General features: G+C 41.6%; 1 protein-coding gene across 2 annotated transcripts in view; it reads left to right on the plus strand.

The window, feature by feature from the left end:
* Positions 1–15,898, plus strand: part of adkb (adenosine kinase b) — a 104,626-nt gene that overhangs the window by 76,366 nt on the left and 12,362 nt on the right. For both annotated transcript variants that reach the window (XM_051417209.1, XM_051417210.1), the window contains exon 8: positions 15,222–15,257. In XM_051417209.1, coding sequence (XP_051273169.1) covers positions 15,222–15,257 — 36 coding nt within the window. The remainder of the gene's footprint in view (positions 1–15,221; positions 15,258–15,898) is intronic.

Consider the following 15,898-nt stretch of genomic DNA (forward strand, 5'->3'; position numbering starts at 1 on the left):
AGACTGTGGTGCTGCTGGGAAGTATCCTCTAACAGGCCAGCTGAGCTTGACTCAGAGGCACCGCCTGGACAAACTGCAACTTTGGGGTGGGAGGAGGGGAGTGGATGATCACTGAACTGAACTCGCCTCCCCGCTGCTAAAGCTACTAAACAGAGCCCTGTCTTTGGGTTAGAGATGGGGTCCACAGACCAGGACAGAACTGGAAGAAACTGCTCAGCATTTGAGGATTTATCGCTGTTGCTGACTTCAGCTTTTTCCTCTTTTCTTTCCTCTCCCAACATAAGACCTCCCTTTTACATATGCACCTCTCCTCTCTCTCTCTCTCTCTCTCTCTCTCTCTCTCTCTCGCGCTCCCTAATTGCTGTGAGGAACGATTGTGTCTCCTAAACCACGGTGTACATTTTGCAAGCGTTATGTATTTTCGGGTGGGTGGTACTGTAACTGTTTGCTTAAGAAGTTTGCTCACACCTCCAGTCATTACAGTTTAATGACTCTGGATAATTGCAATGCATGTTTGTTGAAGGAGATTATCTTTTGGAGTCTCTGTCAGGGCTTGCTCTCCGGAATTGAACCCGGCTAAGACCACGAAAATAACAGATTCAGTGGGAAACAGAGCAGATATTCACTGCTCAGCTGCCTCAAGCAGTGAGGTCTTCCAGGGTCTATATAGGACTAATGCCTGTCCAGAGTGTTTTGACTCCTTTTGGCCTTCCACTGTGTTGGCTGCTAGGAGGAGGGAGCGGGGAATGACTGCTCATACAGTCAAGCCCTAGACCTCCCATTGTGCACAAGCCAGACAAGGTTGGCGGTCATGCAGTGGTGCATGGTGAGTGACAGGCAACAGGACTGCCTCGCCCACGCTCGCCCATCCAGCCCCCCTGGCCGTCCTCTCACCCCAACTTCCACCCCCCAAAGTGATGGATCAGCCTCAGCCCGCGATGCTTTCATAACAAGTCAGTGACAGTCAGGATCATGCAGACTGACTCCTATAGCCTTGCAGAATGTGCCATAAGGGAAGGCTAATGTGTCTGCCTGTCTCTGCCTTCCTCTCCCACACTTACTGAGTCACGATACAGAGCTACGCACACTTGGGGAAATATTTTCTAAAGCAGCTGTAAGATCTCATGTTTTGAAAGAGACTAATAATAATTTTGGGCAAGATTGAGGTTTGCATTATTTGTCATGAGTGGGATCTTATTTCAGTCGGATCACAATGCCCTTCTGATCGTTTGAAACTCCAAAACAGTTGTGCAACACCACAGACTCCAAAAAATGTCAATAGTCTCTGTTTCTGCTCTTGTTTTTGCCTGCTTCTGATGTTGAAATGTGTCTGTGTTTCTGACTGAGTCTACCCTTGGTAATTCTGCTGTAATTCGATCCTGCTGGTACTTGTTTGAAACCTGGCATCAGCAGGCCCTCCCTGGCCTATCGGCAGCCTTGTACTTATATAACAGTCTCCCATCCATCCTGTAATTACTGCCTTTTTGGGGCATAGTGTAGTGTCTGTTCCTTCACTGGTGGGGGGGGGGGTGTGTGGAGAGGCTAGCGACGCCGTTTGTGCGTTTCCAGGGCCTCTGAGATGGTGCCGACGGAGGCACATAGACATCAAACGCTACTTCACTTAATTGGCAAACATGTCGTGTGATAACCTGGGAACAGCACAGGCCTAATTGAGTCCTCCTGTGCTGTCCTCCTCTGACTACCTGACATGGAACCCAGGGCATTACATTTCCCTCCATTTAATGGCTGCAGTTAATTAGGCCCGAATGAGGGAATCATTACCGCTGGAAAAACCACATGCCAGTGGATTCGCCGATAAAATTAGCCACAATTTGCTTTTGCTATTTGAGCATAAGAGATAAACCACACAATGGGGGGAAAGGATTGGACCATTACTGGCGGATTTGTATTGTGGAATTTTAGACATATCATAGACAAATGGAACGATTAATCAAGACTGAATTAATCACCCTGACTGATGTTTTTTTTTTTTTTTGAAGCCAGGATTCATGGCTTTCTCTATTTAGATCATTTCATGTGCTTGGGCTCTTTTTTTTTTGTTTTTTTATCTGTGCAAATGGTTTAAAAATGTGCTTCCTTTAATAAAACGGTACTGCAGATGAGAAGCTTATTTTTTTGCCCCACAGTCAATACCCAACAACCTCCCCGCTCCTCTGCCATTAACATTATATACCACCCCCATACAGGAGCTCTTCATGCCTTCCATTGCTGTCCAATGGGTTCTGCAGCTTCACACTCAGAGGGAGCTTATTTTTATGGGTCCCCGCCCCGTCTTCCAAACGAGAGACAGCCATTGTAATTGAATACTCAATAGGTGAGCCATTTAACAAAAGTGGAAATGGCATTCGGCTATGTATTAATGTGCTTTGCTGAGGCAAAAGGAGCCATCATCATTTCAATGTTCAAGCTGTTTTAAAAGAGCATTTAGCCTGCCATCTCTCCGGGCCATGAGAGCAAAATGACACGGATTTCTTCCTCCTCTGTACTTTGTGTGAATGTTCCTCGCCTAATATTTTGTATGGTTATCTCGGTTATTTTCCCATCCATCCCTCAGCACCTCTCCCTGATCTAGGTGGAGGGATACAAGCAGCTCTACAGAAGGTTACTGTCATGAAAAGCCCCTCAGGCGTTTTGGCTCTCAGCCCTATTTTTCTCCATCTGCATGCAGTGTGTGTGGGGTGGTGGGGGCTCTAATGATTTTTCCAGGACAGGCTGAAGTGGGTGTACAAGTATATATATATGTGTGTGTGTGTGTGTGTGTGTGTGTGTGTGTGTGTGTGTGTGTGTGTCTGCGTGTTTGTGTGGATGGAAAAAAAAGCAGGCGGAGGAGATACATGGGCAATATGGCGTCATTTCTTAACATCCCTCCAGATTTGTCATTTGGCTTTGTTTGTTTGATAGACTGCTTGGAAGCCTTATCTCTGTGGCGAGGCCCGTGGCTGTTTATCGCCTCAGTGACGTATGCGGGATCGTGGAAGTGCGTGCTCTCTGCTGTCAGTATGTGTGGATGATGGCAGGTTCACTAAAGGCCCCTTAGGGTATGAGGGGTGTTCTCGCACAAAAAAAGGGAAAAAAAAAAAAAAAGAATAGGAGGAAGAATTTCCCCTTGACAGCTCACCCACAGCGGACTCGAGATGTACTTCTCAACGGTAGCTTGGGGAAAATATCCCGTCTCACTGCCTAAAACAAAGAGATGTGAGAGCCAGATTAGCGTATTACCGAAACAGCTTTCCTTTTAGGCTCTTCTCTCTCTCCTCCTGTCAGAGCTGTCTGCAGAGAACGGGGAAGAACATGAGACATTAACCTCCATGTGTTTATTCACAAGGCCCCACAGGCCAACTGGGAGGATGAACACAGAACCATCTCTAAAGCTAGCGAAGCGGAACAATCACAATGTGTCATTGGAGGAAAAAGACATGAAGTATTAGCTGCTGCTCTCCTTTGTGTCTTTCACAGCTGAATTTTAATTGAATGTGCTATTTCTGTGATGAGTCACATGCCTTCCGTTCAGCGCCAGAGTACATTGACCTTCAGTGTGACGTACAGTCAGTGAGTTGTATGATGAGTCATAGCGCACATTAGCTGTGATGATTTGCTAAATCCAAAAGCTGCCTTGTTTTTATTTTTGTTTGATTTATTTTTTTGCTTAAGTAACATTTCTCTTACTTAAATTGTTTATTTTTTCAGACTTGTCTCTAATCCCTCGTTAGTTGAACTGCTCGGCTTTAAAGCGAGACTATGTAAATTTTGCTGACGTGGAAGTCCAAATTTTCTATTCAACATCATATACCTCATAGACCCACTTTACACAGATTCAGTTTATTTCCCTTCCGCCTGTCAGTGGATTAAAACCCAGGACCTCCTTGCAGTGAAGAGCTTATACTCACTGTCTTAGCCTTCAATGTTATTTCACAAAATATAAAATAAACTACTAAAATAACAAGTACCAATGGGGGCATTGCAGTAAGCGAGTAAAACCAACTCTTAAAAACACCCTTTTAAGCATTGCTATAGTGGTTACAATTATTTCAGCTTGTTATTATACTTTTAAATTCATTACATGTCAAAGTAGTGTTTTTGTTTTTGTTTATGACAAAGTTGACCCATATATTACTCAGAAAAGACCTGTGGTCCACTTTTGGGCTGTGACCCGCTGGTTGACAACCAGTGAATTACATCATACTTCCTCTCGCTCTCAGTCAGACTGTTGAAGAAGTGCTTGGCTAAGAGGCAATTTTGGCATAGTGGCCTCAATCAGAGCAGAGATGCAAGTCAAATGACATCAACTAAACCAAAAGTGATGACAAAATGACAGTAAAATTTGTAGTTTATCCGAGCATCACAAGCACTTGACTATTTTGCCATTTTTAGCCATTTGGTCAAATAAAAAATGTTAACAAGTCCCCACCTTGGAACATGGTATCCAGTCATCCAGCTACATCTAACAAACAGATGTTAACTTACTGTTTTAATTCTTGGTAATGTTATTGATGTAGTCCAACAGGAGCACAAGTAGTAAAGTCAGCAATTCAATCAGTTGTGCAGCACTATCTGCCAAAAGTTTGCCGTAACATTAGCTAACATTAGCAGCTATAACTTATTGGTCATCCCGAAGTGAGGTTGAAGCAGTGAAAGTGTATTAAATTGAGCAATGGTGCCTTTTACAGCTTGTGAATTCAACTTTTCATCTGAAATCATTAGAAAGAGAAAGATTGTGTTATTTCTTCTTTTAAAAAGTTATACAGTTTTATGTTAAAGGGGCATAAGCCAAAAAGATCAGATGAAGTGTCGCTACAACATACTCCAACTGCTCCAATTAAACTATCCGCCTTTTCCTGTGTGCATACTGGCAGTGAGGGGATTCAGTACTGGAGAAGAATGATCTTTCCAACATTCCTCTGTTTTTCCTGGCCTGTCTGTTTGCGAGTCATAGTACTTTGGGAGCCAGCATGGCTCCACCAGAGGAGTCCGACTAACCACTGTAATTGTGCCGTGCTGAAGCCGCCTTCCCCAACCCTGGGATTGAACCATGAAATATTCGAAAATGCTGGGGTTAAGAGAGGGGGGTCTTTGGCAGTGCAATGTGAAATGTGAGACCATAGAGCATCTTTAACAAGGAGGCGGATAGAAAGCCAGCCAGCCTGCAAGTCGGGCAGCCAGGGCACACGGTGGAGTCCTCTGAAGGAGAATAATTATGGATGTAAGAGGAGATATTGCGCTGGGAGCAGATCAATAGTGCCCACGTTCTGCTGGCGCTGAGGCCAGTGTATTTCTGTCACAGCAGGAGAGAGTGCAGGATATCAGCTTGTTGCTGGAGGGACTCACAGAAGTTTGAACACCGGCGGGCATCGCAGATAGCCTTACAACCCTCATGCCTGTCCACCAGCCCCCCTCCTCCCAAATCACTGCTGCTTGGAGTTTGGCTGGTTGCTTTCCTCCCATCTCCAATCCTCTTATCCACACAGAGTTGGCGGGAGGACTGGTCTTTGTCTACTCATGATTGTATTCCCACAGTCCAGGCTATACAGTCATGTTTTCCAGTGTCATTTGGAGGACTCCCCTATTCTCCTCATGGTTATAAAATTCTGTATTAAAAAAATTACAAAGACATAATCAACAAGCCTAGTCTACCCATCCATAATACCAAATTAATTTGCCCCATGCCATGGGTAATAAAACCTATGGGCTTATTTTACAAATGTTGTTTAGCTCAATCTGCCTGTTGCTCCTACTTGAACTGAATGAAAGTATTGTTTTTCTAATTTATTGTGGGTTTTTGATCGCATCATGCCAAGTATGTCCTTCTAGAAGAGCCATGTGGTTATTCCACTCTCCCTGCAACTATCACATGTTAGCTGTGTGCATAAATGTGAAATGATTTAGCCTCCTTGTTGAATTGCCCTTGCCCTCCATGCAGCTTTTCATCTGGCAAATGGCCATCTTATGCCACATAAACCGACAGCACGCTGGACATCATCTCAGTTTTTGTATGGCCAATTTATTCAGACAAAGCTCTCATGTCCCTTGTGCACACAAATGGTTTGAATTATTCTGAGAGCTTTTTTTCCCCTCCCTGGGTTTTCATTGTCTGGAGCATGCATGTCCCTCCAGAGCAGATCTTTGTTTCTCATTAGGGGGTAAATAGAGCAGGCCAAATGCTCATATGTTTATTATACACAGGAGGGCATGGTCACTGTTCTCAACAGTTCACAGCAGAAAAAAAGCAGTTTGCTTTCTCGACCTTGTGTTTGCAGCGCCTGCAACCAAATGTCTGTTGAATTTACTGGATAATAAACTGCAAAAAACTGATGGACTGTGATGAAGTCTGATTCAACCTCATCAAAAAGTTTTTTCAACAGACTGTTTTTCCCAGGATGTGGAATAAATGCATTTATGAATGATTATGATTATAATCAAAATCATCATCAACATACACAGGTCATTATTTGAAGCAAAGTTTGCAGATGTTTTGTTGTGTGTGTAAAGATATCAATATATATATATATGCATATCAAATATGCATGCATATATTCATACAAACAAACAAAGAAAAGTAGAGAATAACTAGATTTCACAAACATGGCAGCAAAATTGCAAAATAATAGAAGAAATAAACAGCATTCAAAAACTAGTTTTTTAAATCTGATATATTTCTCTGTAATGATAGTGGTTAAAACTCAAAAGTTCATCTGGACTGTGATGGATCAGATTTGACCCACTCACTCAATGACTCACAACATAAGCAAACAACTCAGTGTTGCGGTTTCTTATATTGTTACTTTCTGGTTGGTGTATGAAAGAAAATGCAGCACCACCTTTTTCTTCCCACCTAAAACAAGAAAGAAGTGCACCAGTCAAACTCGTATACATAAATCTTTGATATGAAATAATGATGATAAAGGCCCTCAGCAGCAGGTTATAAGTTGAGGGCATTTAGAGAACTTAAGTGCTAAACAATTCCCTAACTTTCTGTTGCACCCAAACACATTATCTCTATCACTTAAGATGAATTGATGTATTGACCCAGAAAATGTGCCCCCAAAGAGCATGAGTCAAGATTGCAATTCAGTTGCTCACATATGCGTGACTAAGAAACAGTAATCTCCTAACTGTGGAAGTCCTGGTTCCTGAAAAAATTCAATCAGGTGGACCCTGAACAAACAAACATCCAGACAATCAATAAAACTTACTGAAGCAAAAGTAAAACTTTACTTTAAAACTAATTGAGTTCTCAATTGTGTTAACAACTCGTATTTTCTCAAGTAAGTTATTCAGGTGAATTTAGGAGCCCAAGTTGCATTTGCTTGATCACCTTTTGACTTCGAAGCAGAGTCAAACTTTCAAGAGCACTGTTAAATCAGGACTATTTTATCCATAGTTTATGTTGGGGCTATCCAGATTATGTTGAAAAGCAAACAAAAATCTTTAAAGTCTAAAATCAGGTGGATATTTGGAATTACAGTAATAACTAGTTCAAAGGTGCTGCATTAGCTCTGCTTGTTGAGCAGACACGTTCATCCACCATTTTTCCTTCATCCGGTGTCGTTCCCTGAGAGATAGCCAGTCTCTGGCAGTCTGACGTTGTGCACTGACCCCTTGTTAGAGCCCAGAGGTGAGATGTGTGATAGAGGCCCTCAGTGCTGATAAGGCCATCAGGCTGATAACTAACTCCCCCCTGCACAAAGCTGCTACTGCTGCTGCCCCGGCTTCCATTAGCCCCACCAGACCGGCTGAATGCCTGCCGTTTCCCTCCTGCTCTATCTGAGGTTACATCCTCTGTTCTGAGCCCCTTATGCAAACCCTGCTTTCCCATGCTGAGATTGCTATCAGCAGAGATATTTATGTACTGCACATGTTTCCGATTGTTTAACCTTTGGACCTGTGCTGTAGGTGTTTCTACCGTCCATGTGGGCTTGCTAAGAGACCTCTCTCCTGCCCTTGTAGGCAGACTGAGATGGATGGGAGTAGAGGCTGTTGCTAGAGGTGTGTAATGGACTGGCAGGCAAGGGCACTGTTGAAATTGGTCATATGAAAGCTTAGGCTCAACCCTGCACTTGCTTTCAAGTTTGGACAAATATCATTAAATTGGACTTGATGGGAAATGTTCAAACAAATAATTTTTGTTTTTCCCCTTGATTCTGGTTCAGTCTGTAGTGCTAGTAGTAATCTAATGGACACTACTACTGCTGAGGAATTTGCACATCCTATTGTTGTATAGTAAACCTTTATAGCCATTTAAACACGACATATCTCCCTGTGGTTGACATGTAATAGTCAGTTATCAACTTTATGCCCCAAAGGCCAAAGTGAACAAGAAGTTAATTTTTTAAGGATGGTGGTTAGGGGTGTCCTGATCAAGTTTGTGGTCCAATCCCAATCCGAGTCCTTTTTAATATCATCAGTATCATCTGCTGATACCACATTGAAATAACAGCTGTAGACTGCTTTTAATCTGACGAACCTTATTTTTCACAAGCTAATGATACTGAAGGTCCTGAAATTATATGAATGATACATTAACAGGGAAAATGTGAATCCCGAAAAATGATGTGACGCTCGAGAGTTGGAGCTGTTGGAACTACATAAACAGTCTGCTCTTAATTGTACCGTGGTGTTACAGAGTGATGCTTCTTCCCTCACAAATAATCTTTGGCAGAGTACTTACTATGCCGGCTGTAGAGAGGTTCAATTTGCCCTGCCATCATTATTGAATTAACATTAATTAGTAACAGATGATATGATTTGCGGTTGCTGGTAAAAGCGCCGGCCACTGTCTGCTAAAAACGAGATGCTGCTACTTGAATGTTTTGTACATTTCTCTTTACCAAGGATAATATACCTTTTTCACAGCAGCCATTTTGACATGAAATAGTACGGTAAACACAGGTGGTGTTGATGCTGTGAAAAAGGGCTGATAGCATCAGAGTTTAGGGAATCTGAATCTGAACTCAGAGTTATTTGCTGGTGTGTCCAAATGAGTTTTCACATTCAGGCTGAGATGGACAAAACACAGTAAAATTCAAAGGATCAGATTTTAATCAGCTTTATTTTAGCTGATACTGTCCAATGAAAAATGCCCGTACCTGCCCTGATACCAATCAGCGCTGGACATCTCTTATGGTTGTCCTGAATCAATCCACAGAATCGGGTCTGAGGCCGATCCTGGCTGTTTAAAGCCCAATGTATTTCTGTTGTTTGCATCAGGAACGCTCAAAAGTGCTCCACTGAAAACTGCAAATTTACTTCAGTATTTGTTAATGCTTTTGATGAAGAGAAGTTTTTCAAATCTTGTCCAATACAATTGGACACTTCTCAAAATATTATGTGAAAATATTTTGCAGACTACGTTTTCATAATGCAGAGCTATTCAGCCATCAAACATATTTAGTTTTAATATAGGCTTATTATAAGTGCACTTTGTGCAGCTGCAGTAAGTAGGAAGCAATATACACAAATATACAAGTAATTTAGATAGATACTCATCAGTATGAGATCAACAGATACTCCATTTTAATGGATTTGGATTAGCGGCAAAAAACAAAACATGATGGAGACATCCTTATTTCTAAGCAGAAGTGACATTGCGGTTCACAACAGTGCATTATACAATGAACATATCCTGAGGCTAGTAGAGAGGTTTGACAGAAGTTTAAAATGAATACCATCTTATGCACTGCAGAAGGTATTGCAAATGTAAATGCACTATCTCACAACAATACCCCATCTGGTGAACAGTGGAAAAAGTTGTATAAAGTAGGAAGGAAGGAGGAAATAATGAAGGGTTTTTTAATCCTTTTTTTGTGCTTTTTCACAACTTTGCTTCAAGACATTAAACACTGATAAGAAGACACATTTAAGGTAACGCATTTGGGAGTCAGAGGAAGCCCTAGTTTGGTATCCGACTAAAATGTCTGTGCATGGAAGATGTAAATCTGTCAGTAACAAAAAAAAAAAAAAAAACTGACTTGCACATTGAACCTCAATCACACCCAAATGTAAGAAAATAACTAGGTAGAGATGAAACATGCCACTTAATAGCTTGGTAAAAAGGAAAGTGAAATGCCATCGGTTGTTGTTGAGTAAATTCCCAGAGGCAGTAAAAGCGACTCCTGCCTCTCCGGAGTGTGTTCCTCCATGTGTGTTTACCCTCATGTTTGTGGCATGTCATGCTTGAGCAGGATTGCTGCATTCTCCTGGGAGCTACGGGAGGGCTCGGTACAGGTGATTTATTCCTCCTAATCTGTCCTGCACAGTAGCAGGCAGCCGCCTTCCTTCCACCCAGCATGAGTGAGGTTCTATCAGCTAGCATGATCATATTATCAGCCCACATATCTTTGGGGTGGCAGCTTCCTGTTCACCTGGACTCATGCTGGGGGCTGGCGTCCTGACATCCAGTAGGAGTCATGTTTGTGACCCACAGGCCAAGTCAAGGGCACTAACAATCCCCACTGATGCCATTGCCTTGATTAGTTATTCATTCTCCGCCCCCACCCGCCGCCCTGTAATGTATGCTGTAGTAATCTGGCTGGAAACGCTTGAGTTGAATGCCAGATGTTGTTTTTACTGGGCATTTATGGAAGCTGTCTGACTCGCCTCAGTGATGTCTTACGCTTACATACAAGGAATGACGAAAATATGTCTTATTGTTATATATATCTGTAAGTAGTGATAATTGGCTGAATGATTTGAAATGTCATGACCCTGTCATGCTCAGTTTAGTTTGAAAAGCTTCTACAGTAAGTGATTTGTCATTTGTCCAGACCTGATAATTTGTTCTCCTCTAGTTTGTCGACTATGTCAGTTAGGCACATTTTCCAGCCCTATATTATTTTTCATCTTAATTCTACAATTGTAGAAGTCACTTTTCCATTAAATGGTTGTAGGCTCAAAACTCAGATGTCTTTGAAATGAGCTCTTAAATGCCCAGAAAGGAAGAAGAAAACAAGGGTGCTGTTGTAAATAGCTTGTCAGGGCTATACCCTCCTCAGTATCTCTTCCCCCCCGCATACAATGTCAAATACAATTCAATTTCTGCCTCAGCATCAGCTTAGGCTAACACGGTCAAGCAAATGCCTATTTTCTGAATGGCCTGGGGGAGTTACGCTTTTCAGCTTATCAACTTTTATTAACCTTAGCACTGAGGTTTGCTCTTTGATTTAGATTCTTTGGGAAACACTGAAATTGGATTTTTTTTTTCGACTCTCACTCCTGCTGTGACATATGCTCAACAACTTGTTACATAGAGGAGAAAAACTAAATGCCTGCTTTGGTTTGTTGCTTGGAATTTTTTATGATGGGGGCCAAAAACTTTAATTTCTTTTTCTTTCCTGATCTGCCACGGTGCTTTAAGAGCAAGTTTCAGAGTTTTAAACAGTTTTCTTTTAATGATGGATCAATGGATGATCAGTGTTCCTCAGTATAGCACCATTGTTATTGTAAGTCCATCAGTTATGATTATTGGAAGCAGCTTTAATCAATATTTCTATTTGAAAGGTGCCATATGTAAGAATTTGAGGCATTTTATGTATTATTTTTAATAATTAATATATATATTTGTGAACGGGACCATAACGGACTTTCTCTGTTACCTCTAACAACCTATGGACTGATTTCTATGTAAAAGATTCAGAACAGATTTCCCGGGAAATTCCAAAGGATGTGACGCTTATTCGTGCTCCCGAGTGCCTTTCTCAGTGTCAACAGTGTGCAACACCAGGTAACGCTAGCTTAGAAATGGAGTCCACTATGGATCTCTACAAATGAAGCTGTCTGGGTAACCTTAACTTGCTTGTTCGCCAAATGACTTCACCAGCTAACGTGATCCATGATACTAACCTTTTCTATTATGACAACCAGTGGTGACAAGCAACTTTACATTTTTGGTTCCCTCTCATGGCTCTCATAGCAATGTTTTCAGCCACAGCAGGCATCTGTTTTCAAGGAAAAAGCTCTAAAAACCCACTGTACACTTCTGCTCTGCACACTCACACAGTTAGCAACCAGCTGGTGAACCTAGTGGAGCATTTAGAAGCTACAAAGCCTGTTTTTCTTCTTGTGAGTTGGTAGAGACCAAAGCTAAGTTACATTATCCAGGCGGACAGAAACGAGGCTGATGAATGCTAATGTTTCTGTCCATCCCAGCCACGGAAGTACCCCCAACCGCAAGTCACCAACTTAATATATGACAAAATGAATAAGGTTTTTACTTCTAGAACCCTAAATGCCCACTTTGGTCCTCTATTAGATAAAGACTGAATGCAGATGGAGCTATTTGGCTTCATTAAAAGGAAGAAAATAAAGTCTATACAGCCTGGATAGCTTCCCAGAGAATACTCATATACTGTGGCTGCACAAACCGTTTTCTAAACTAGGCCTGCTAGGCTCCTGTCACATACAGTGTCAAAGAAAACAAAGTGTGAAAACTGCCCTTTACATGAAGTGTGTACTTCCTCTTTCATTTTGCTTGGCAAGATATTGTAGACTCCCGCCCCCTGACTGGGCTCTGGATTATTAGCTTAAGCTCTCTAAAAATATCCCTTTGACTGTTTAAGCCTCTGACAGCAGCAACATCTCACACATTCTGATAGCTTTATACTAACTATGGCTGCAGAAGGCTCATGCACTCAGCTCGCCTTGTTATCTTTTACCTTGTTTGCCCGAGGAGGAGAAGGAGGAGAACTTACGGGCCCCCGAAATTTACAACAGTCCTCTCTCCTTTCGGAATCAGACTCGGAGCGGATCATCAAAGGCGAGCATGCAATCACAGCAATCTCCGAACAAACGAGATGCTTTTTTGAGCACGAGAGGATTTTGCCCAGATGTCACTCGAAGCACTTGTCATTGTTGCGACAGCTGTAGAAGCACATGGACTGTCATTTGAAAAGCATCTACTGCAACGTACCAAAACAGCTCACGTCAAATGTGAAACATACACAGCCTGAAACATAAGAGTTTTGAATATTAATGTTGTAAGCCCCTTAAGGAATTGTGACTTTTATTGCCTATGATTTCAGTTTCATTGGCTTGCCTGTTTAGTAACAATAATTGCATATTTACCACTGTACAGTATTTATAAACCAATATATTAGGTTTAGCTAAGCTTATAGTACCAAATATTTTTGATGTTGGCATTCATAAGAGCGCATAGAAATGAATAAATTCCTGAAACACTGTACACATGTGGCTCATAGACATTGCTTCAATTATCTTTTCTTCTAACACCCACACTCTCTCGAAAGGCTTTTCTCACAAATATTATAGCTGCTAACTAGAGAGAGACGGAGGGTGAGATAGAGGCATGTGCCGCTCAACAGCACTGTTGTTATTCCAGCCTTCATTCATGTGTCTCCTTTAAATGCTTTGAGATGAAATATCACTGTTTTGACAAGACGTTTTCCAAGCTGCTCGTGTCCCTGCCTCATGCTGGTCGGTGATGGAACGTTCCTAAGGAGAAAAGTCAATATGTGATTGTAAATAAATGACAACCAATGTTAGACCTAAGCCCTCAATAGATTGAAAAGACGAAAGGAGGGAAAAAAAGAAAAGACTACTCACCTTTACTCATTATGAAACTGATTCTTGGCTACAGAAGCTAATTGACTAGCCTCTCAACCCCTGTGTGTGAGGGGGGGTGGTGATGAATTGACATATTGCTGGCGCTGTGATGTTGATCCAAGGCAGAGAGCCATGCGGCTTTCCTCCAGGGACCAGTAACCTTATTGTTCCATGTCATCTCCTCCCCTTCTGTTTGAGGACCAGGTTGTCAACCTCTCCCCAAGGTCATGCAAACACCAGCCCTCCTTCTGCAGATAATTGGATTATTTAGAATCATAGCATCAACTTATTGCCCCGTCTGGGGTCAAAAGTGAATTTAGTGCAAGAGGTTGTCTGTCATGATTTGTGACATCGTTTTGACCTGACAAGCAACAGCTTCTGTCACCAGTTAAAGGATCGTACCAGTGCCTATGTGTGTTTTGGCCTACTTACAACAAATCACAAATTGGACATCACAGCTAACAGTATTGCAAATCATCCTGGTGTGTTTTTAGATCTACTACATCCATTGGTTTCCATTAATTTATGGACAATGTGAGAAATCAATTAGCAGACCCTGAAACTTCCCAAAAACACTAATATTGTTGGTTTACATTTTTATATTCCAATGCATGATGTATAGTTTTGTTTTGTTTTTTTGTGTATTTTTGTTTCTTCCTACCATTCCAGGTATTTATTGATATTAACCTCTGTGTGATATAAAAAGAAATTAGCAGACTTGTGTTAGTTTTAGCCTTGAAAATCATGTAGAATTTACATTTGTGGGCAGCATAGTGTACGTTTTGGTTGAATTTTTCAGGCAGCCGTTGGTTTGGTTTTTCATACAATATGAAAATCAAATGCAAAACTTGTTGCCACTCCTTTTCAATAAACAATAAAGCAACTCTGCCAAGTTGCACCTTTTAATGCAGATGTCTAAGTCCACTAATGCATTTTTAATATTGAATGGAAACCAATGGCAAAAAAAATACATACAAATGTAACTAAACTGCATGAATTTTGGTTAAACAAGGCAAGTTGTAAGAGTTTACCATCCAATGCTCATGCCATTTGTTAATGAATGGAAATCAATGGCTGCCTGAAGAGTGGGATAGAAAATATGTATCTCAAAATCTAAAACTACATCATGTATTTGAAAATTTTCACAATCAATGTTACATGATCTGTAGTTAAGAAGCATAAAAAATGCATAAACACTGGTATGGGCCTTTTTAAAGTGCACCTGTTAGGTGACTAAAGAAACATATAGTGGCTGTTGAATGCCTGCAGTGTCGGGGATTCCCACATACCAGCAAATATTCATGGTTTCAGTGGTGGTTTCATTGCTGGAGGCTGACGTGGTGTTATCTCATGCTGCCGTGGTAAGATGAGATGAAGTGGGGCAATAGATTAAATGGGTGCACTGCATGCCTATTAAATCAGGAGTTGGCAGAGCAACACTAACTCAGGTTACTTATTCTCAAGTGACATGGCCGCACATGTGAGGAGAGGAGGCAAGCAAGATGTCTTTACTTCACGTCTGGAGTGTGACATTCTGTTTGTGACTCTGTAATTAACTGCTCATTTGTGTGTGTGTGTGTTTGTGTGTGTGTGTGTGTGTGTGTGTGTGTGTGTGTGTGTGTGTGTGTCTTTTTTTTCTTTTCTAGGAGGCGGCCACATTTGCCAAAGAGCTGGGCTTTGAGGTGAGTTGACCAGCAATTGCACACTAAACAGATCCTAAAGGTTTATTTTTGCTGATAATGAAGTTCTTTTTGGACAGTGATTGATGTGCTATTATACTCTCCAGGCCTTGCAGCAGTTGCTATGGAAACCTGGCAGTCGTCATGGTTTCTTTGTTCAGCCAGCTCTCTGTTATGACGCACTCTGCTAGGTCTGCACCCAACATCGCCTACAGATGTTATTTATTGAATTTTGAAAAGCCTCTTGGGAAGCTGAGAAGTTGGGCATGGTTTCAAGCCTTTCTCTGCAGGCTTGGGGCTCATCAGGTTGCCTGGTTAAAAAGCCTCCTCATTATCTTCATTGCACTCGGGGATGATACTGTATGTCTTCCCTTCACTGATTTAGCATTACACCACACTGAAACACACTGTAGTCTTTTAATAACCAAATTACAGCCACCTGTGGTTTTAGATTATGGAAATGAAAATTACAGTGCTTGTTACCCCATAGAATGTACACTATGTGTTTTAAAATGGGGCTGCCTCTTCAGTATAAAATGAATGTTCCCTTGGTCTACATTTTTGCTTGTATTTTGCATATTCCTTGCGCTGCTTTTTCAAATGTGAAATCAAAAAACACAAATAGCCGGTCTATGTGAGTTTTT

This window comes from Dicentrarchus labrax, unplaced genomic scaffold (genome assembly GCF_905237075.1).
Source record: "Dicentrarchus labrax unplaced genomic scaffold, dlabrax2021, whole genome shotgun sequence".
Lineage (NCBI taxonomy): Eukaryota > Metazoa > Chordata > Actinopteri > Moronidae > Dicentrarchus > Dicentrarchus labrax.